The following is a 17,831-nucleotide window of genomic DNA, read 5'->3' as shown; positions in this document are numbered from 1 at the left end:
CCCTGCACATTTATGCAGGGTGTCACCCGATCGACTGGATCTCTGATCTGCTCGGTGCGCCAAAGGGATTCACATCTTTGCACATACATCTTGCGTACCCTTGGGATCGAGCTGTTGCAGTACTGTGGCCTGCACAGGCATCTTGCTCTTCTACTAGACCCGCTTGATTGGCAGGTCGGTACCGGAGATTGCCAGTTATAGCAAACCGCTCGTAGACATGTACATGCGTAGACTAAACGTCCTCACTAACCTCGTTTGTAGTTTAATATGATTGGACAGAGCTCTCTTCAATTGAGTTTTGTCAAACCAGTGGCTTTGCCTTTCCTACCACGGCTGACATTGTAAAAATGGGACTACCGGTATGTCTTGGGAATCGATTGGTGATGTATGAAGATACTGGAAGCAATATCAACATTTGCTGTCTAGCTCGCATAGACAACGATGTGGTCTTGTCTGACGTCAAGCGTGTAGACGATCATTACCGAAAGCGTACATTCCCCTCAGTCCAAGCGTGGGGAACAGAACAACTTCATCTTCATATCCAACCCATTCCCAAGCAGACCCCTTTCTAGTAGCCTTGCCTCTAGCTTCGAGCTCAGAAATCTTCACACAATGGCCTTTGCCCGCAGACTAGCAATCCTCCCAGGTGGCCTCGGTATGAACGACAATACGGATAACGTTGCAGTGTTCTATATAAGCGTGCCGTCGCTGACAACCGCACAGGCGGCCTAGGCTCAAGCATAGGCAAAAAGCTCCACCAACAAGGCGCAAGCATAGCAATCCTCTACGCCCCCTTCGAAGCCTCCCGTCGCGACGAACTCTTAGAATCACGCTACGGCGCAAAAGCCGGCAACATGGATAACATCCACACCTACGCATGCGACATAACATCCCCAGAGTCAGTCCAATCCGCCTTCGACTCTTTATTACACCAAACGCCCTCACCAGCATCACCAACAGAAAAAGCATTCCCAAGCATCCTAATAAACACTGCCGGCTACGTCTCCCTAAGCAACATGGAGCACACACCACCAGCAGAAACCCTGAAACACCTAACAACAAATATCCTCGGCCCAATGCTATGCTCGCAAGCCTTCGCACGGAGCTACTTCGCTGCATCGCAGTCTGCACAGGCGCAGTCATCAACTAGTTCACCACCCCCTCCAGGCCGGATCGTTAGTATCTCCTCTCAGGCTGCGCATGCCGCGTTACACCGCCATGGTGCATATTGTGCGTCCAAGGCTGGGTTGCTTGGCTTGACGAGGAGTATGGCTTCTGAGTGGGGTGGTCGTGGGATTACGGCTAATACTGTTTCGCCGACTGTTGCTTGGACGGAGTTGGGGAAGAAGGCTTGGGGGGAGGATACGGTGAGGAGGGCTTTTTTGGAGAGTATTCCTACAGGCAAGTTTGCGTTGCCTGAGGAGGTTGCGGATGCCGTGGTTTTTCTTTGTCAGGTGAGTGTTTCCTTCAGTCTCTGGTTTTGATGATAGTGTTCTTCTGACTTTGATTTATGTAGGATTCTAGTGGGATGATTAATGGGGCAGATCTTCGGGTTGACGGCGGTTTTACGGTTCGATAAAACCTTAGATGTTAGGACGGGGGCTGCTGCCCAAAAATCAATCCTCTACCTACTATACGGAGTATGTAGTAACAGATAACGTTATCCCATAGGCGGAGGGTGCCGACAGGAGACAGAACGCAAAGTCCGAGCCTCGCGGTGGAACACAACTGTTTGAATTAGCTCACCATCGCATTCAAGTAACTGAAAACGCTGACCGGTACCTATACCCCAAAGCTCAATCTTGCCATTGGATCAGCCAGAAGCGAGTTCCGACCTTCAGAGGAGAATGCCAAGGCAAGAGCAGGGGCATAGCCTTCGAATGTCTGAGGTAGGAAGCGCCGGATTTGGGTGTTGTCAAGCTCAGTCACAGCAGCGCCAGCATCATCCGAACCAAACATGTTCTGCTTGAGGACACTGGAAATTAGCTCTATGCACTTCTCCACAAACATACTGTGAGTTTTCTCGCTGTGAATATTCAAGTTCGGATCTTGATGGGAGTCATTTTCAAGTAGGAAGTCTTCAAATTAAGATGATGCTACCCGATGGGAAGGTTTGCATCTTGAGACACTTTGAGAATTGAGTGCAGTTCCCGTATAGCCCAATTGATCTTGTATAAAGAGCAAAATTAGGACCAAAGATGAAATAAGCTCAACTTGAACAAAATTCCCTGCTGTTCAAGTCAGAATGCGATCTACTTCACCAGACCAAGTCATTTCTCACATCAATTCGACGGAAAAGCCTCCAAATTTCCTTTCATTCTCTCGGTCCAGTTTGCACTACCTAGTTGCGGAACCCCTTAGATGCCACTCGCCACCAAGCAAAGCATTGAAATACTCAACGGAGAAACAATTCCCTAGAGCTTGACCGTGCAATTGAATGGAAGTGTGTTCAAATATATTGTAATGTAGCAAACGATGTTAGTTTGAATTTTGGGGTTTGACGCTCGTAGTGCGGTTGATTATATACATTTGCTTCCAGGCCCATTCGGTGAGGGTTTCACGCTGCGCGACATGTTGTACGGCACCAAAGCCATTAAGCAATTAATTCCTCTTGGCATTTAAGACGCCAAGGTGCTCACGGATACCAGTTAACTCATTCAATCGGTTCTCCTCACCCTCCTGCAGCAGCCGAAGATGCTCTGCCTTCAGTTGTTGAAATTCATCGTCGAGTTTGTGATGCCAAGGGTACAGAACACACACTTGGAAGCAGAATGCTGAGCTGGCGATCACAAAATTTGTGAGAGAAAACCCGCGAGTTATAATCATCCTGCACGTCGACACGAAAGTGGAAGATAGTAGGTGGTTGCGCTACAAAATTTAGTAATTGCTGGCAGGCAGAAGAAAGGACACATGAACACAACATACCTGGCAGGTCAAGGATATTAGCGTTCGGATTGGAATGCTGTTTTCTAAGTGTAGGATTTTATCTCCAATTTCGGCCTCAGTAGAAACGAAACCCCTTGAACAGAGGCTTTTATTCCTCCGATCCAATGCGTCACGTGTGACTAGGTCCAGGAGAACTTCTTTCGATTTGAAATGAGTGTGGATACGTCCTAGTCTTTCTAACACTCACACTGACATACTGTCGAGAGGTTTATGCTCGCCTATCGTATTCGCCAAAATCCAGCTTGTTTTCTTGTTAGATATGTGATCCTAGTCAGGAACAAACCACTCATACTAACGAAGATTCTTTCAGTCTCTGGCTCAACGCCAGGGAGCTCTTAGTCCATGCTGCTATGAGTCTATGAAATATGGGGTCATTTCTAGACTTTCGGCCGAAGCGGTAATTTCTCGGAGTTTGACAGTTTCGGCCCCTGAGCCACATGCCTACTAAGCCACATGCTCACGTTGGATTTCCAAGGTCTGTAAGAGTCATTCAAGGAAATTTACGGCGTATATGCATTAAAATATAGTAAGTAGTACATAATTTGCTCCTATACTTCCGAACGATCGTAAAAGGGTTAAACTTGTGGTCCATTATTTAATAAACTTAGAGAGAAACCTTTAGAAGACTCTACAGAAAGTCTTTTGAATAGTGATCTCTATCTATCATCGATACCTTGCCCGCGGTATCTCGTTGCAGATGCACGTGGTACCTTTTTGTTTCTCACGGCTGAAAAACAGCGCGACCGAGCGTCTTGAGGTGAACGATATACCAGAAGAGGTAATCATATGAATGTGTAGGCGAGGCGTTTTCACTTTCATATAAGGGGATTTGTTTTGGCACAGTGGCGACTATGTGCGAGGGCACTAGTAAGCTCTGCGTAGCGGGACAAAGTGGGCAATAGATTCTATCTAGGGATGTAACTTAGTAGTATAATAAAAGCTGACCACTAGCCTTCTATACCAAGATCGGCTGATACATTGGATATACATTGCGTTTAGTCAAGCCCTGCTCACTGGTTGCATCCATGCGAGACACATGCTCAGGAAGATTATCCTGATCATGCCCATAATTTTTCATATGACAGTGTGGCCCAGACCCACCAAATTCAATCCATAGGAAACGCTTAGTGCGAGGCTCTGAAACGGGAGAGTGCAGTCATTGAGAATCATCGAGCTTAAGTGTTATAGGCGACCTCCAACGAGTACTCTCCAATGAAAACCGCGAGTGATATGATATGCACGACGAGGTTTCCGTTCATATAAGTTACTGCGGTCCTCCACAAGTGCCGGATTGAGGTTATATACAACAATGAAGGCCGGGTTTAAGTTTACCGCGGCTTGCTTCATCGAGCGGCTCGGCCCTGTGCCGGGACAAAGCAAGGGGTTTGAAGAACAAAGTTAGTTCCTAGACCGCCGGAGTCTTATAACTATAGCTTTTATACTAATATAGTTTTAATACTACTAAAGGTTTTATACTACTATATAGGTGGGGTCTCCCGCCTTAAAATTGCTTATTTTGTCCGCGAATCTTCTTGAAAGGCTATATCGGGTGACTATATACGTTCTTAACATATTTTGCTTAAGAGTCCGCTACTCTAGGACGAGCGTAACTAGATAAGGAACGTCCTTCCGATAGCGGAGTCGCTCTTTAACGCGAAGAGCTCCTAGCGCGTTGTAACGGAATCCTCAGAAGCCATGCACAGATCTCTCGCACTCACAGAGGATCGACACCATATAGGTGTCGACACGTCAGCTTTGGCTCACCGTAACGCTGATCCCGCATGTTAAATATTCTGCCCCGGAGAACCCAGCGGTTCTCCAAGAATCAGTCTCTGTATTCCTCCAATATATTGTTCGCTTCCAGGCATCTTCGTCTTGCCTAGTTGACAGGCTCTATCCTGTAACACTAGAACCCTACTCTTTACACTAAGAAGCCACTTTCGGCCTTCCGCTCGCTATCTTATTATATACTCTATATACTAATAAGACGGAAACCACGTGATTATATAAGTAGTAGAAAAGTCGATAGTCGATAGATAGATTTTACTAAGCTAAATCTACTATTCTACTTTCTACCTATCTACTAAGGAAGGACTTAGGATATATAAGGATACTTATTTATATATCTAGTTTAGTTCTTCGTGTTTAATCCTACATTATTACTTATGTCTTCTATTTAGAACCTTTAGTGACTCGTATAACTTGAGTATAACTTAAAAACACTACGAATAGACCTATACTCTGGTATTAGTTAGTTCGCCGTTCTACCTAGCATCGCTCCTCGATACCCTTAAAAGGACTTAGCTCGTGTAAGGCCTATCAGGCGACGGTACGGTTAAGAGACAGATCGTTGACGTTAGAAGCAAGGAAGCATTTAGGCAAGTATAACCCAGGAATCTTCTAACATAGCGACGACCGTTAGTCGTGCGTAACACATGAGCTACAGTCGCGACCCTTATTGCCTTCCATATCGGAAACACCTGCATGCTCTTTCAAACCCTAATCAGATGATGCGCTAATCCAGATGTAGTTATTGAGTAATAACAGGTTTTGAACATACAGTGTAATATTACCAGTTCTTTTAAGATACCAGTATGAAAGATTTAAGGTCCTAGACTAGAAGAGAACTTCCATGAGGCTCCATGTAAACCCAGCAAACAAATGCAGCGCTTGAATTGGCAAACTGTAAACAATTCTCCTTCTGCATCTCGCAGCTGCTTCAATGCAGAGAGCCTCGTGCTTCCCTGGGGTCCATCCGGGGTCAGGTTGATAGGCAAGGCTCGACAGTAAGGCATCTTTTCGTAACCTCCGCCATGCTGATCATTATGCTGCGGTTTTGGATCTTACTAGACGTCAGAGGTTCCTAGCGAGTCGGCTTAGGCCCTTCGTATCGTACCGCAGACTCGAGCGTCTAAGACTAGGGTTCGGGAACAAAGCTGTGCCTAATAGGAACACGCGGCGCTTGCCGATCTTCCTAATACGAGGTCTGATGAATCATGCGTATCCTATTGGCTGACTCTGACCAGTCTCCTCCACATCATGAATCCCCCAACATTACTCACCTAAATATACTTCAAGAAGTGGGACATTCGAAACGTCCTACTACTCTTTTTACCCCGAGTGCCATGGCCCATCAGGCACACTCCCTTCCGTGGCATACGCTAGCGGCCAACTTTGAACAGAGACGAGTGGGCAAGCATAAGTATCTTCTGGCGCCACTGAATAAGCCGCACCAGGGAAAGCAGATCACACATTTCACTGTTGCATTCGCCCGGGCGTTGACCGAGTTCTCCACCACGGAACGCCGCAAGTACTCGCCAGCCATCAACGTGCGGACGAGCATCGAAGATGACGATGACGTTGTGAGCGAAACAGCTATCCAGGGTCTAAATGATCTCTTCTATCAAGTTAGAGATGAGACACGAAAGGCTAAGAATTGCAATGTCGGGGCTGATAAGCCCCCTTTCCGCTGCCACAACTTTCGACCCGGAGCTATTCCACGGACTGGGCTGGAAACGTAGTCCGAACGGAGGAAGAAATCGCTGCCTACGACGAAGAACTGCAGAAAAAGGAAACGCCCCGCGCTCTGCTCGGTGCTGGAAAAATGTCGACTGGTGGCGTGGTCGCGCGGAGACGACCGACGTGTTGACGATGTGGCTTATCTTGGGTGAAATGGAGACCTTGTTTAAGATCGCCCGATACGCTCCGGAGACAGTAAAGAGAATGTGGTCCTGGAATGACCATTATGACCAGTGCGGACTAAAGCAGCTGATGGAACGAACGGTGGACTTCTATATTGGAATGAACGTGCTCTACTGCAAGCCAGAATGGTACGCAGAGGGTGAGAATGCGTGGCAGTCGTATTTAGATGGGAATATGATGCAAATATATCAGCCTGAAAGGGAGCTCGGGAAATACCGAACTGGCTGGCTCTTTGGTAAACCTAGCGGGCCCCTGACGACCGCAGAATTGCCTCCCGCCGAATGGGTGCCGATAAAATTTATCCGACGGAAAGACTACCGTTCCACGCCTATTTATAAGTCAATGCTATCAGAGGAAAAGAATTGTCATGCCCTTGGACCTTACTGCCCCTTGGAGCCAGGATATGCTTGGTCTATTCCGCACTGGCAATTCTTTGGCTACGGCGCAATTATCGGCCACGGGGGCTGGCCGTCTGCTACTGAGAGCCCTCCCGCGGATCCTTTGAAAAATGGTGGTGGACAGGGTTTGAGAAACTATCTAAAGATTTGCTGGGAGATCCTCGTGCGACTGGACATTTTTATGGGGGAATTGGACGTGCATATTGACTGGCAGCAAGTAGCATCGGGTTCCATTGCAGATTGGTATCGGTTTGAACCTATTGATCGAGACAAGTGGTGTATAGAAGCGTGGCTTCCGGGCTTAGACGGAGACTTCGACATGACTAAGTGTGGATTCATGGTCGAACGTTTTGTTTAGCCTATATTGTGGTCTGTTTTCAATAATACAGTCAGTGGAATCGAACTTCCCGGTCAACTTATGGCAAATATTGATATAGAGCACTTCCTCTCTCGTCCGCAACATGTAAAAATGTTGGAGATGTTGCAAATAGGTGTCACGCCGAGTGGTGACTAACCAGTCCGCCTATATCCCACCCGTTTATCACATCTAGATTCATCAACAAAATCTAGCTAATACGAACGAAACTCGGATAGTTTACACTAGTAGAAATCTCGTAGTTACGGGTTCTGTTCTTTTGCTTTCTGCTAGGCTTTCTTTTTTTGTCTAGCTAACTCGGGAAAGAGCACGTTTAACGCTGGATGATGATGGTAATATTTTATAACTCATCCTATAGAAAGACAGCCATCTCTTCGATATATAAGCCGGGCTTTTTAGCGAGGTAGTAAAAAAGGACGTCTAGCATTGTAGGAGTGATGCTTAGTGGTCGGCCGGTAGGGACTAGAGGGATCTAGGACTAACGAACAACCGTATGTTCTTACGTATATTGGTGATAGAACGCTCACTACACTTCGCGATCTTGGCCATTTAAGATGTGGTGAGCCTATGTTTGCTGTGTATTATATGGACAATGATCTCACGCTGCTAGGAATCGAGGCTTCGTGCCATTTTGCTGCGGGTAGGGGCGTTGCTGGTGCTTGAGTTGGGACGACGTCAAGGTCGATGTGGTTTATTTTTGGAGCTGTACAAATACGTGTAAACACAGCTTGATTAGATTGTTACTCGTCTTGTATTATACCATTCAACTCCAGAACGATTCTTCAAATACCATACTAACCATATTTGCGCTAGCGTATCATGTGACTAGGGTTTGAAAGAGCCTCTCTATGTTTTCCGACATGGAAGGCAAGAACGGTCGCGACTGTACATGCATCTTCTGCTGCAGAAGCGTCCCATTTCTCCTGCGGAGCCAATATCAGCAGAAGTGGTTTATCTCAGTTCACGGGCATATCGACGTACCTTTTGCTAAAGTATTGCTGTGTTTAACAAGTCATGAAGGTCCACTACTATAGCCTATGCGCTCTGGTCCCCACTGCTTCACCTACCTTGCTATAATATAGAGCGCTACAAGCATAGTGGCTATGATTCAGCTAGAAGTGGTCCGTGCGGAAGTGACCGGGCTCTTCTGACCTAGGTAGTAGTAGCCTACCTAGACAATGCAAAGCAGGCGGAATTATGTCCTATAGGGACTACTGTGCTATAAGTGGGGCCTTAAAGAGATCTGGCGATATGGCTTGATCCACCCCCACCGTAACCCCTTTCTCCAGAGCAACCCACAAAGCAAATAAATGTTCCTCACTTGAGAATGTGCACACAGAGTTTCCAAAGCTATTTTTCAAACATAATTTTCCCTCACCTTCATGATTCATGCGTGGAGGCGCCAACATCTCCGACGGCCCTCGAATTCCTAAAATGTCTCTCCTCCATTTGCCAACTGAACTACTCCTATTATTAGTGACATTCCTAGAGGCAGAAAGAGATATTAACTCATTATCTCAAACCAACAAACAATTCTACAACGTCCTAAATTTCTACTTATATCGAAGGAATTCTCAGAATTCCGAATCTTCGGCGCTGCTATGGGCTGCTCGATATGGAAAAATTGCTACAGCTCAAAAGTCTATCCAGGCAGGGGCAAACATAATGGCGAAAGATGCGCCTCAGCGGACAGCAGCACGCCGGGGCGTATCTCGAGGGACAGCATTATCCCGTGCCGCAGAATTTGGGCATGAGGCGATGGTGAAGCTATTAATTGAAACTGGGCAGGTAGAATTGGAGTCAAGGGACGATTTTAGCTACACACCATTCGCCCACGCCGCAAAAGGTGGGCATGACGCGGTGGTGAAACTGTTACTTGAAACTGGGCAGGTAGATTTGGAGTCAAGGGACGATTTGGGCTGCACACCATTTGCCCACGCCGCAAGCGGTGGGCATGAGGCGGTGGTGAAACTATTACTTGAAACTGGGCAGGTCGATTTGGAGTCAAGGGACAACTTCGATTCCACACCACTATCCGATGCCGCAGGAGGTGGGCACGAGGCGGTGGTGAAACTGCTACTTGACACTGGGGGTGTGGATCTAGAGTCAAAGGACGAGCAAGGTTACACACCATTCATCCACGCCGCAGGAGGTGGGCATGAGGCGGTCGTGAAACTATTACTTAAGACTGGACAGGTGGATGTGAACGCAAGTAGCTACTACGGATTCACGCCATTGACTGAGGCTGCGGGGCATGGACATGAGACGGTGGTGAAGCTCTTACTTGAGACGGGCCAGGTGAATGTGAACAAAAAGAGCTTGAGTGGGACAGCATTATCCCTTGCTGCAGAGTCGGGGCATAAGGCGATAGTGAAGCTGATACTTGAGACTGGGCAGGTGGATTTTGACGAACACGGTGACCAGTTTCCCTGATAGCACTTACCCCCGTTGGCAAAAATCCTGTCAATGTGGACACCTGAATTGATATGCAAAGTTCTTGAAAGAGTTGAGCGAAAGCGATCAGTGCCGCGCTTGTTGAAAATGGAGTGCCTGAATCAAAATGTCCGAGGATCTTTCAAGTTCTTGACCTATCATAGATGCTCTTGATGACCAAGTCGGCTGAAATACGAGGGATCTGCACTCAAAAGCTACCGAGGACCAGGGTTGTCTTAGGCGAGAGAAATAAATATCAAAGACAATCACAGTGCGCCCGACGCGATCATAACATCCATCACAAACGAGAAATCCAAACAGAATCCGGCAATGTCATCCGAAGATGCTCCTTGGGTCCTCGCCCTCGATGGCGTCGAATGCCGCATCTGCGGACATTCGATAAAGCTCCAGTACGCCGCAGAAGACCCCAAAGGACCAGGAGCATGGCGAGGATACGCTCAAGATCTACAGTTAGCATCTCAACAGCCCGTACCGCAGGCCCTCGTGCCAGCCGAGCTATGCACGGCGAAACTCGAACCATGCACGCAGCGTGTTGGAAGATTGTCGAGCGCATCTGGAAATCCGAGTTTACCATGGCTGAATTGGACGGTTTTCTCGATGTTTCATCGGATCTCGCACCTTTCCTGCCTGAAATGCCTTACAAAGTGTCTCCGATCGAGATCGACGCGGGCCTTACATCGGAAATATCGGGACAAACATCTCATCAAAATAGCATTACTATTTCCGCTTCTGAGGGTTTTTTAACCACCTTGGAAACAGAGGGATTAAAAAAGCCGATGCTCCCCGATATGAGGCATTATGCTCTTCCGTCGGACTTGGACCGCCATGTTCGCCGATGGCTCTCAGACTCTGAAGCCGAGGACGTTGAATCCCTGCAAAATCCCACTTTGGGTTACTGGTCATCGGTCGCAAGGATGTTAGAAAACCATCCTCAATTCTCGAACGTACCTCCCGCAGAGGTCGCAGAGGATATTACGCAAACTCTGAAACATCTCTATGACGGAGGGCTCGGTTGTTTTCCTCATCTGGCCAACTACGATTCGGTGCACGCCAACGCGATGACCATCGTTCTAACGCTGCTAAGGCTCCCACTTGAAGATATCCAGGGGGGTGCCGATCTGAAAGGGAAGAGAGCGAGGCTGCAGTTGTCAAGAAGCATAAAGTTGCCACCCGCCCTAGACTCGCCTGCGAAGCTGAAATTGCAGTTATCGACCCTTCGTCGACAGATTTATGTGGAGGAAGCGCCGATCGGAGTAACTTGCGGTTGGGTATGAAATATCTGCGGGACATCTGGTTCGGCCCATCAGATGCAGATCTCGCAGCAGATCCTGACGACGTGATCGTGGAGGTTCCTTCTTTCGCGGGTCTGCGCTTCATCACGGATCACGTAGGGGTCTTCGCCGTGTTGGCCAAGCAGGGCGAAATGTGGCGATTGTGCTGGCAGCAGGAACCGACGTTCAGGTGGCAGGAAGGAATGCCGGGAACTGGAAGCACGACGGTAGTTGAATGGCAGGCAGGGATGGGTCAGCCATCTTTCTTGATTGCATCCGACGTAAGGCCAAGTCTATTCTCTATGATACACACCTTGCTAATCTAGCTTTCTAGACATATCGAGACGTTATGCTGTTGGACCAAAACGGCAGCAAAAAAGAAAATAATTCAAAACGGAAGAAGTTTAAAAAATTGTTTAAACTGTCTAAAGATTAAGGAATCTAGGTCAGGGTTTTTATTAATATTTAATTATAACGCTTGCACCAAGTGGAACTCGCAGCATGGCAAGCAACATTCCGTGGAATCAGTTAGGTAAAAGAGCAACGGCTGACCTACTTGACCCCTGAGAAATGTCTACTCCCATCGTAAATGAGACGACAAACTCCTCGAGCTGCTCGTTGCTCCAGCGAAATTCCTTCTCCTGACAAGGATGTTTCCGCTTTAGTGCGAGACGATACTGCGTCATAAATTGAGCCAGACAAGAACTGCATGACGCAGCAGTTGGTATCACTGGATACGAGACCAGACCTAGATGTCTTTATGTGATAGGGAGCTAGGGTGCTTGCAGCTACCTAACTAGGTCCCTTGGAACCGAGGTTGATTGACTATTCATGGATAATTTACCTCCTACCAAATGAAGTAAGGTCAAATCTGTTTCTTTTGAACCCTTTAGCCCGAACTGAACATTTCGAGCCCGGCTTACTCCGCAGTCTGGGGGACCCTCGGGGCCCCTTTCTCCAAACTCGAAGGTTTTATCAATGATTTATGTATTATTGAGTTCATGATGCTGGCAAACAGGGAATGAACCAAAGGGAAATTAGGACGTCTGTTTTTACCGAAGCTATCTCTGTGTAGTGAGAATGTGATGGCTCGATACGGCGCTGCACCGTGCCGGATGTGGTACGCGATGATTGATCAAGAGTACCGGAATTTAGAAGGGAGTCTCCATAACTCCCTTTAATATATGTCCCTAGTCTCACGCAGTGTTGCAGAATAACTCTTGGCAAGGATCTTGTGTCTGCAGATAGGTTGGGAAAAGCAACCTTCGCGACCAGAAAGGCAATTTTCCGACGGATGAAAGGCCATTCAATGCAATTTGCCTAATATAATGGATCCGCGTAGCTTTCATGGTAGCAGATAGAACGGGTATTCTCTCAAGTATATTTTCCGGTTAACCTATCCTGGGATCTGTTTATGTTAAGGTAATATCTTTGGTTCCCTTAACTTTGAAAGACTTACCGGAGTAGGCTATATAAACACGATCTCCCCCATTATCTGCATTTCTCTCTGGTATCTCAATTTCACCAATTACCGTTTTAACTGCATTTTTGACGAAAGAGCGAGCACCACTATGAAACTTCATATCACTAAGTCTGTCCTGTTATCATCTGGCGCTGTTCTACTTGCCTTAGTGCCAGGTGCCACGGCAGACTGCGCACTACCCTCCACTTACAGTTGGACATCAACCGGTGCACTGGCAAGTCCCAAGTCAGGATGGTCGGCGGTCAAGGACTTCACCAATGTGGTCTACAATAACCAGCATCTTGTGTATGCGTCAACCACAGATACATCAGGGAGCTATGGGTCGATGAATTTCGGTCTTTTTTCGGACTGGTCTAACATGGCATCCGCGAGTCAGAATGCAATGACACACGGAACTGTTGCACCTACACTCTTCTATTTTAAGCCAAAGGACATTTGGATCTTGGCCTACCAATGGGGCTCAACCGCCTTCTCATACCGAACATCAAGTGATCCCACCAACACTAATGGATGGTCATCCGAGAAACCGCTTTTCTCTGGAACTATCTCTGACGCTAATGCCGCATTCCTTGATCAGACAGTCATTGGCGACAGTACGCATATGTATATATTCTTTGCTGGGGACAATGGCAAAATTTACCGAGCTAGCATGCCTATTGGTAATTTCCCAGGCGACTTTGGTACGCAATTCGAGGTGATCCTCACTGACACCACCAACAACTTATTCGAAGCCGTCCAGGTGCACACTCTTAAGGGCCAAAACAAATACTTAATGCTTGTCGAAGCTATTGGATCGGATGGTCGTTATTTCCGCTCATTCACTTCGGACAACCTGGGCGGTTCATGGAAAGTGCAGGCAGGAACCGAGAGCAACCCTTTTGCTGGAAAGGCCAACAGTGGCGCCACTTGGACCAAGATATTAGCCATGGGGATCTGGTGCGCACGAACTCTGACGAAACAATGACTGTTGATCCATGCAACCTGCAGCTCCTCTACCAGGGGCATAATCCCAGCGCCAGCGACGACTACAACACCCTTCCTTGGGTTCCTGGTGTGTTGACATTGAAGAGGTAAAGCATTGGGGGATGTTGATCACCAAGATCGAATCACATACCGGAGGAGATAACGATGATGTCTTCATCACCTATGTAGCCATGGATACGAATATAGCTAGCAGGTTTCTTCCTCGCTCTCATGAATCGTAAATCTTCTTTAGTCCTTGTCTCGGCGAAAAAACGAATATTGTTAAGACCAAAGTAATAAAGCGATAATCTCAAAGGGCTCGGAATAACTAGAGAAACAAACAAGGGAATTACCCCTAGAGCTTTTGACTTAGAATTAATTTAGATCAGGTCATAATGCTCAAATCAAGTCGTTAGTAGAATTTGATGTGAAGTTCACGAGAATGGTCTTCGGGATCAGTGAATAAAGAGACCAAGTACAAGGAGTTAGGCATATCCCTAATAGAAAAGGTCCATCGAGATCAATTGTCTACACCAAAGAAAACTAGAAACAAGCGACCGTGGGCGGACGACGATACTCTCTCTCCCAAGCATAACCACGCAAGTAATACCAAGGAATAACCATCACACCATCAAACGGAACCTGCATCCATCCTACATCTTCCAAGGTGCACCCCTCAATCGCCTCCTGTTCCTCCTCCAAACTCTCCCCCTCCTCGAACGGATAATACTCCTTCCAATCCCCACGAATCAGGCGCACAAACCCTTCCTCATCAGCGAGAATCGAGTCTAGCACATCCTACGTAATCTGAATAAAATATAAGTATCGTTCCGACATTCCCGGGCCGGTGCCTTGTTCCGAGCTGCAGTCGCCGCCCATCGCTTGAAATGGTCCCTAACCACTGCCGTAGCGGCCCCGTCGAAACTCGAATCCTCACCATGGGTTTCAAAAACTTGTCACGTGTTTGACATATCACAAGGATTGTCTAGACGGACTTGTTCGTGCGGTGGAAGTACTGAAGGAAAAGGTTGAGCATTTCGAGCCCGGCTTACTCCGCAGTCTGGGGAACCCCCGGGGGCCCCGCTCTCCAATCCCCCGTTCAAACATGGAGGCTTATCTAAATTTTATGTACTATTGGGTTCATGATGCTGGCAAAGAGGGAATAAGCCATAAGGAATCTAGGACCTCTCCTTTTTGCCCAAGCCATCCCTCTGTGTAGCGAGGATGTGATGGCTCGATACTGCGCTGCATCCAGTGGCTTGGCAGCTAAAGATCTGAAAATGAGGCTGAGTCCGCCAGAACTCGTTAGGCTACCTTCATCTAGATGCCTGATAGTCTTCTGCTGACAGCCGTTTCGCTGTGACCCTAGCTGCCCCCACCTCTTTGCTGTGCGCCCTTCAACGAACAAGCACAAATCGACATATTGCTAAGAACGCGTATTTTCTATCGCTATCTGCGTCCCAACTCAATATTGGACCGCGAACTGGGGTCAGGCGACCTTCACGACGAATATTACTCAACCCTGCATTTATCGAGTCGACGCGTGTCTTCCTCCCGGTCAACGCTAACCAAATGAGCATAGAGGAAATCCAGATCGATCTCAAGCGGGCAACATACTACAACGACACAGCTGAGGCATTCATCCCATATGAGAACGTCCGAGAGATATGGGCCGGGGATCGGCTGGAGCGGTTTCTGAGGACTCATGGCCCAAATCTGCGTGCCTCAGAGATAGATACAGCGCGAGATGGCTTGCTGCGTACGATATCTATCCTCGCGGGCATTGCTCCCCAAGACTGGTCAGGATGGTCGAGGTTCAGAACAATCTTCTTCCCGCCAAACCATGCTCTTGCTGAGCGTCGCCGTGACAAAAATACCATCACGTTCACTAAGGAGGAACTTGCGCTCGACTCGTTTCTTGGGGATACCAACCTGGCCCGCCTTTTCACGACTGACATGTGGATTTACTTTCCAATTGTTTTGAACGGGAATAGGCAAGACCCTTACGAGAACGACTTGCGGTTACCACTGTTTCAGGTAGACCCAGTGGTCAGAGAGGGCGGATACGGAAAAGTAACCAAGGAGATGATACCCCCGAAGCAAATCATTTTGAGCCATTTGAGCGACCACCTCGGTATACCAGAGACGCCTCACCCGGTAAGCTGGATAGTACATGACACGAACCGGCACGCTGCTTACAGGTTCCCTTTTCATGCAGGTCAAACTCATAGTCGCCCGAAAGCGCTTCCCCAAGGCAAATTATGGCGTTGAAGTTAGGCAATTAAACCGTCTCCGATCAAGCCTGTCTAGTCACAAGCGAATCGTTTCCGATATTGCAATATTTTCCATTAGGAATGAGTTGAACATCATTATGCCGTGGGCGGACATGGACCTGGAAGATTTCTTGGTCGGCGGTTACAAAGAGATGCAATCCACCCCATGTCTCCTGAATAATCTAATCCAGGAATCCAGAGAAATTGCATCTGCCATTCATTTCCTACACAAACATCTCCAACTAGAAAGTGAATGGCCCGAGTTTCACCATCAAGCAATCTGCCATGCGGATCTCAAGCCTCGAAATATTTTGGTCTTCAAACAAGACGGCTCTTCTACGGGGATTTGGAGAATTACGGATTTCGGCGTCTCACGAGTAGCACATCGTGATCTATCGGGGGCTAGGAGGCACGACTCGGGATATCCCACCACTGCGGATGCACCTTCTCCCAAGGGGGGCGCATATCAGGCACCAGACCGACATGCTCAACGAAGAAGCGACATCTGGTCATTCGGATGCATATTAGTGCGTGTTTTTGCATTGGGACTTGATCCTGCGAGTCTGCCAAGGCTTGACGAGATGCGAAAAGAACCACTCGTCGGACGGGTTTACGACGATTGTTTCCATCGAGGGACTCCTCCCGTACTCAACCCGAGTATCGAAGCCTGGATTCAGAGTTTGTCCACCCGATACCGCGCGTCTCACAACCCTGCATTTTTGAAAGAAATGCAGAAGGTCCTTTTTTCAATGCTTCAGATAGATTACCACAAGCGATCATCGGCACGTGAACTTCGGAGTGGGTTGCACAGGCTTCATTCCCTTCCCATATATTCAAGTCCCAATAGCCCATTTTCTATTGAGATCACTTCACCAAGCTCCTCGAGCACCCCAAGCAGTCGTTCAAGCATCTCCGGAGACCATGGCCAACAGACCCAACAGGAAAGTCCTACAAGCAGCACTGCGACCGACAAATTAAACCCTATCACTAGCACTGTAGCTCAAATACCGCACCCAACAAGGCTGGTACGAGGAGTGGGTGTTCTTGTCAGTGTCATCAAGTCTGGGGACATCAGTCAAGTGCGTGAAATTCTGGTAGATCAGATTGATGTGGAACAGTGCCATCAAGGTGAACGGCCTTTAATCCATGCTATTGAAATGGGCAATGCTGCTGTGGTCGATAAGCTCTCCATTTATCAGCGAGAGCGTCATCACCAAAATTTGGACGTGCGAACTCCCTCGTCTAAAGGACAAACGCCACTCTATCTTGCGGTTTGCAAGGGCGACATCGATATTGTGCGAGCTGTTATTGATGCAGATACCAATACTGGTACCGACGCTAGCTCCAGTACTCTGGTGGACGAACTATTCAACAACGGGAGGACTCCGCTGATGGAAGCTGCCTTCCTTGGCCACGCCGGTGTGGTCACATTGCTTTTAGACCGCGGTGCAAGCCACAGAATCTGCACAGAACAAGAGAAGCTAAACTGCCTACATTTTGCGGTGAAACAAGATAATCGCGCGCAGGAAGACGTCATCATTGCCTTCAAGCGCAGAATGACCTTTGATCAGTTTCCGCCCGATACTCCACTCGACGCCCCATATGAGACTCCTATCATGCTGCATATCAGGCGTGCGCTGGAAGGTCAATATGGGTTTCTGCAAATAGACTCTTTGTGGCAAAGAAAGTTCAAGGCGCTCTTGGACGGAGGAGCGGATGTGAATAGGAAGTATTCCCCAGGAACCTCTTTGGAGATGAGTTCTTTGCAAATTGCTGTGATGCAAACGAATGTCCTGATGGCTCGGCTGCTTGTTGATGGGGGTGCCACTCTTCCAGTGAGCTACATCGTACCGCCCAGATGCTCCCATGATATGAAAAAGGTTCTTAAGCGCGCACCGAGAGTACCGGTAGCATCCAGACCCTAGGTTTTAGGAGGTGCAACTTTCCATTTTCCGTTTTTCGTTT

The 17,831-nt window shown here is 47.9% G+C and overlaps 7 protein-coding genes across 7 annotated transcripts; 6 read left to right on the top strand and 1 right to left on the bottom strand.

Annotated features, from left to right (window-relative positions):
- Positions 1-612: 612 nt before the first annotated feature.
- N7446_000644 (putative short-chain dehydrogenase/reductase) lies at positions 613-1,579 on the top strand (the record flags this gene model as incomplete). The annotated part of the gene is made up of 3 exons (XM_058509411.1): positions 613-655; positions 724-1,454; positions 1,517-1,579. The coding sequence occupies 3 exons, from the start codon at positions 613-615 to the stop codon at positions 1,577-1,579; spliced, it is 837 nt and encodes a 278-aa protein (XP_058378390.1).
- A 203-nt stretch (positions 1,580-1,782) lies between these two features.
- Positions 1,783-2,010, bottom strand: N7446_000643 (uncharacterized protein; the record flags this gene model as incomplete). Its single annotated transcript, XM_058509410.1, has 1 exon — positions 1,783-2,010. One exon carries the CDS (start codon positions 2,008-2,010, stop codon positions 1,783-1,785), a length of 228 nt encoding a protein of 75 aa, XP_058378389.1.
- A 4,061-nt stretch (positions 2,011-6,071) lies between these two features.
- On the top strand, positions 6,072-7,404 carry N7446_000642 (uncharacterized protein; the record flags this gene model as incomplete). Its single annotated transcript, XM_058509409.1, has 2 exons — positions 6,072-6,308; positions 6,355-7,404. The coding sequence occupies 2 exons, from the start codon at positions 6,072-6,074 to the stop codon at positions 7,402-7,404; spliced, it is 1,287 nt and encodes a 428-aa protein (XP_058378388.1).
- Positions 7,405-9,087: 1,683 nt separating this feature from the next.
- N7446_000641 (ankyrin repeat domain-containing protein) lies at positions 9,088-9,855 on the top strand (the record flags this gene model as incomplete). Its single annotated transcript, XM_058509408.1, has 1 exon — positions 9,088-9,855. One exon carries the CDS (start codon positions 9,088-9,090, stop codon positions 9,853-9,855), a length of 768 nt encoding a protein of 255 aa, XP_058378387.1.
- Positions 9,856-10,185: 330 nt separating this feature from the next.
- N7446_000640 (poly(ADP-ribose) glycohydrolase isoform) lies at positions 10,186-11,216 on the top strand (the record flags this gene model as incomplete). Its single annotated transcript, XM_058509407.1, has 3 exons — positions 10,186-10,265; positions 10,331-11,129; positions 11,184-11,216. 3 exons carry the CDS (start codon positions 10,186-10,188, stop codon positions 11,214-11,216), a joined length of 912 nt encoding a protein of 303 aa, XP_058378386.1.
- Positions 11,217-12,718: 1,502 nt separating this feature from the next.
- On the top strand, positions 12,719-13,594 carry N7446_000639 (uncharacterized protein; the record flags this gene model as incomplete). Its single annotated transcript, XM_058509406.1, has 1 exon — positions 12,719-13,594. The coding sequence occupies one exon, from the start codon at positions 12,719-12,721 to the stop codon at positions 13,592-13,594; it is 876 nt and encodes a 291-aa protein (XP_058378385.1).
- A 1,571-nt stretch (positions 13,595-15,165) lies between these two features.
- On the top strand, positions 15,166-17,791 carry N7446_000638 (uncharacterized protein; the record flags this gene model as incomplete). Its single annotated transcript, XM_058509405.1, has 2 exons — positions 15,166-15,750; positions 15,812-17,791. The coding sequence occupies 2 exons, from the start codon at positions 15,166-15,168 to the stop codon at positions 17,789-17,791; spliced, it is 2,565 nt and encodes an 854-aa protein (XP_058378384.1).
- Between the last annotated feature and the right edge of the window lie 40 nt (positions 17,792-17,831).

The sequence above is a fragment of the Penicillium canescens genome, assembly GCF_028828765.1.
Source record: "Penicillium canescens strain IBT 15451 chromosome Unknown utg000001l_segment0_segment0, whole genome shotgun sequence".
Lineage (NCBI taxonomy): Eukaryota > Fungi > Ascomycota > Eurotiomycetes > Eurotiales > Aspergillaceae > Penicillium > Penicillium canescens.
The sequence above is the reverse complement of the archived record's forward strand: the minus strand, read 5'-3'. Positions and strand labels throughout refer to the sequence as shown.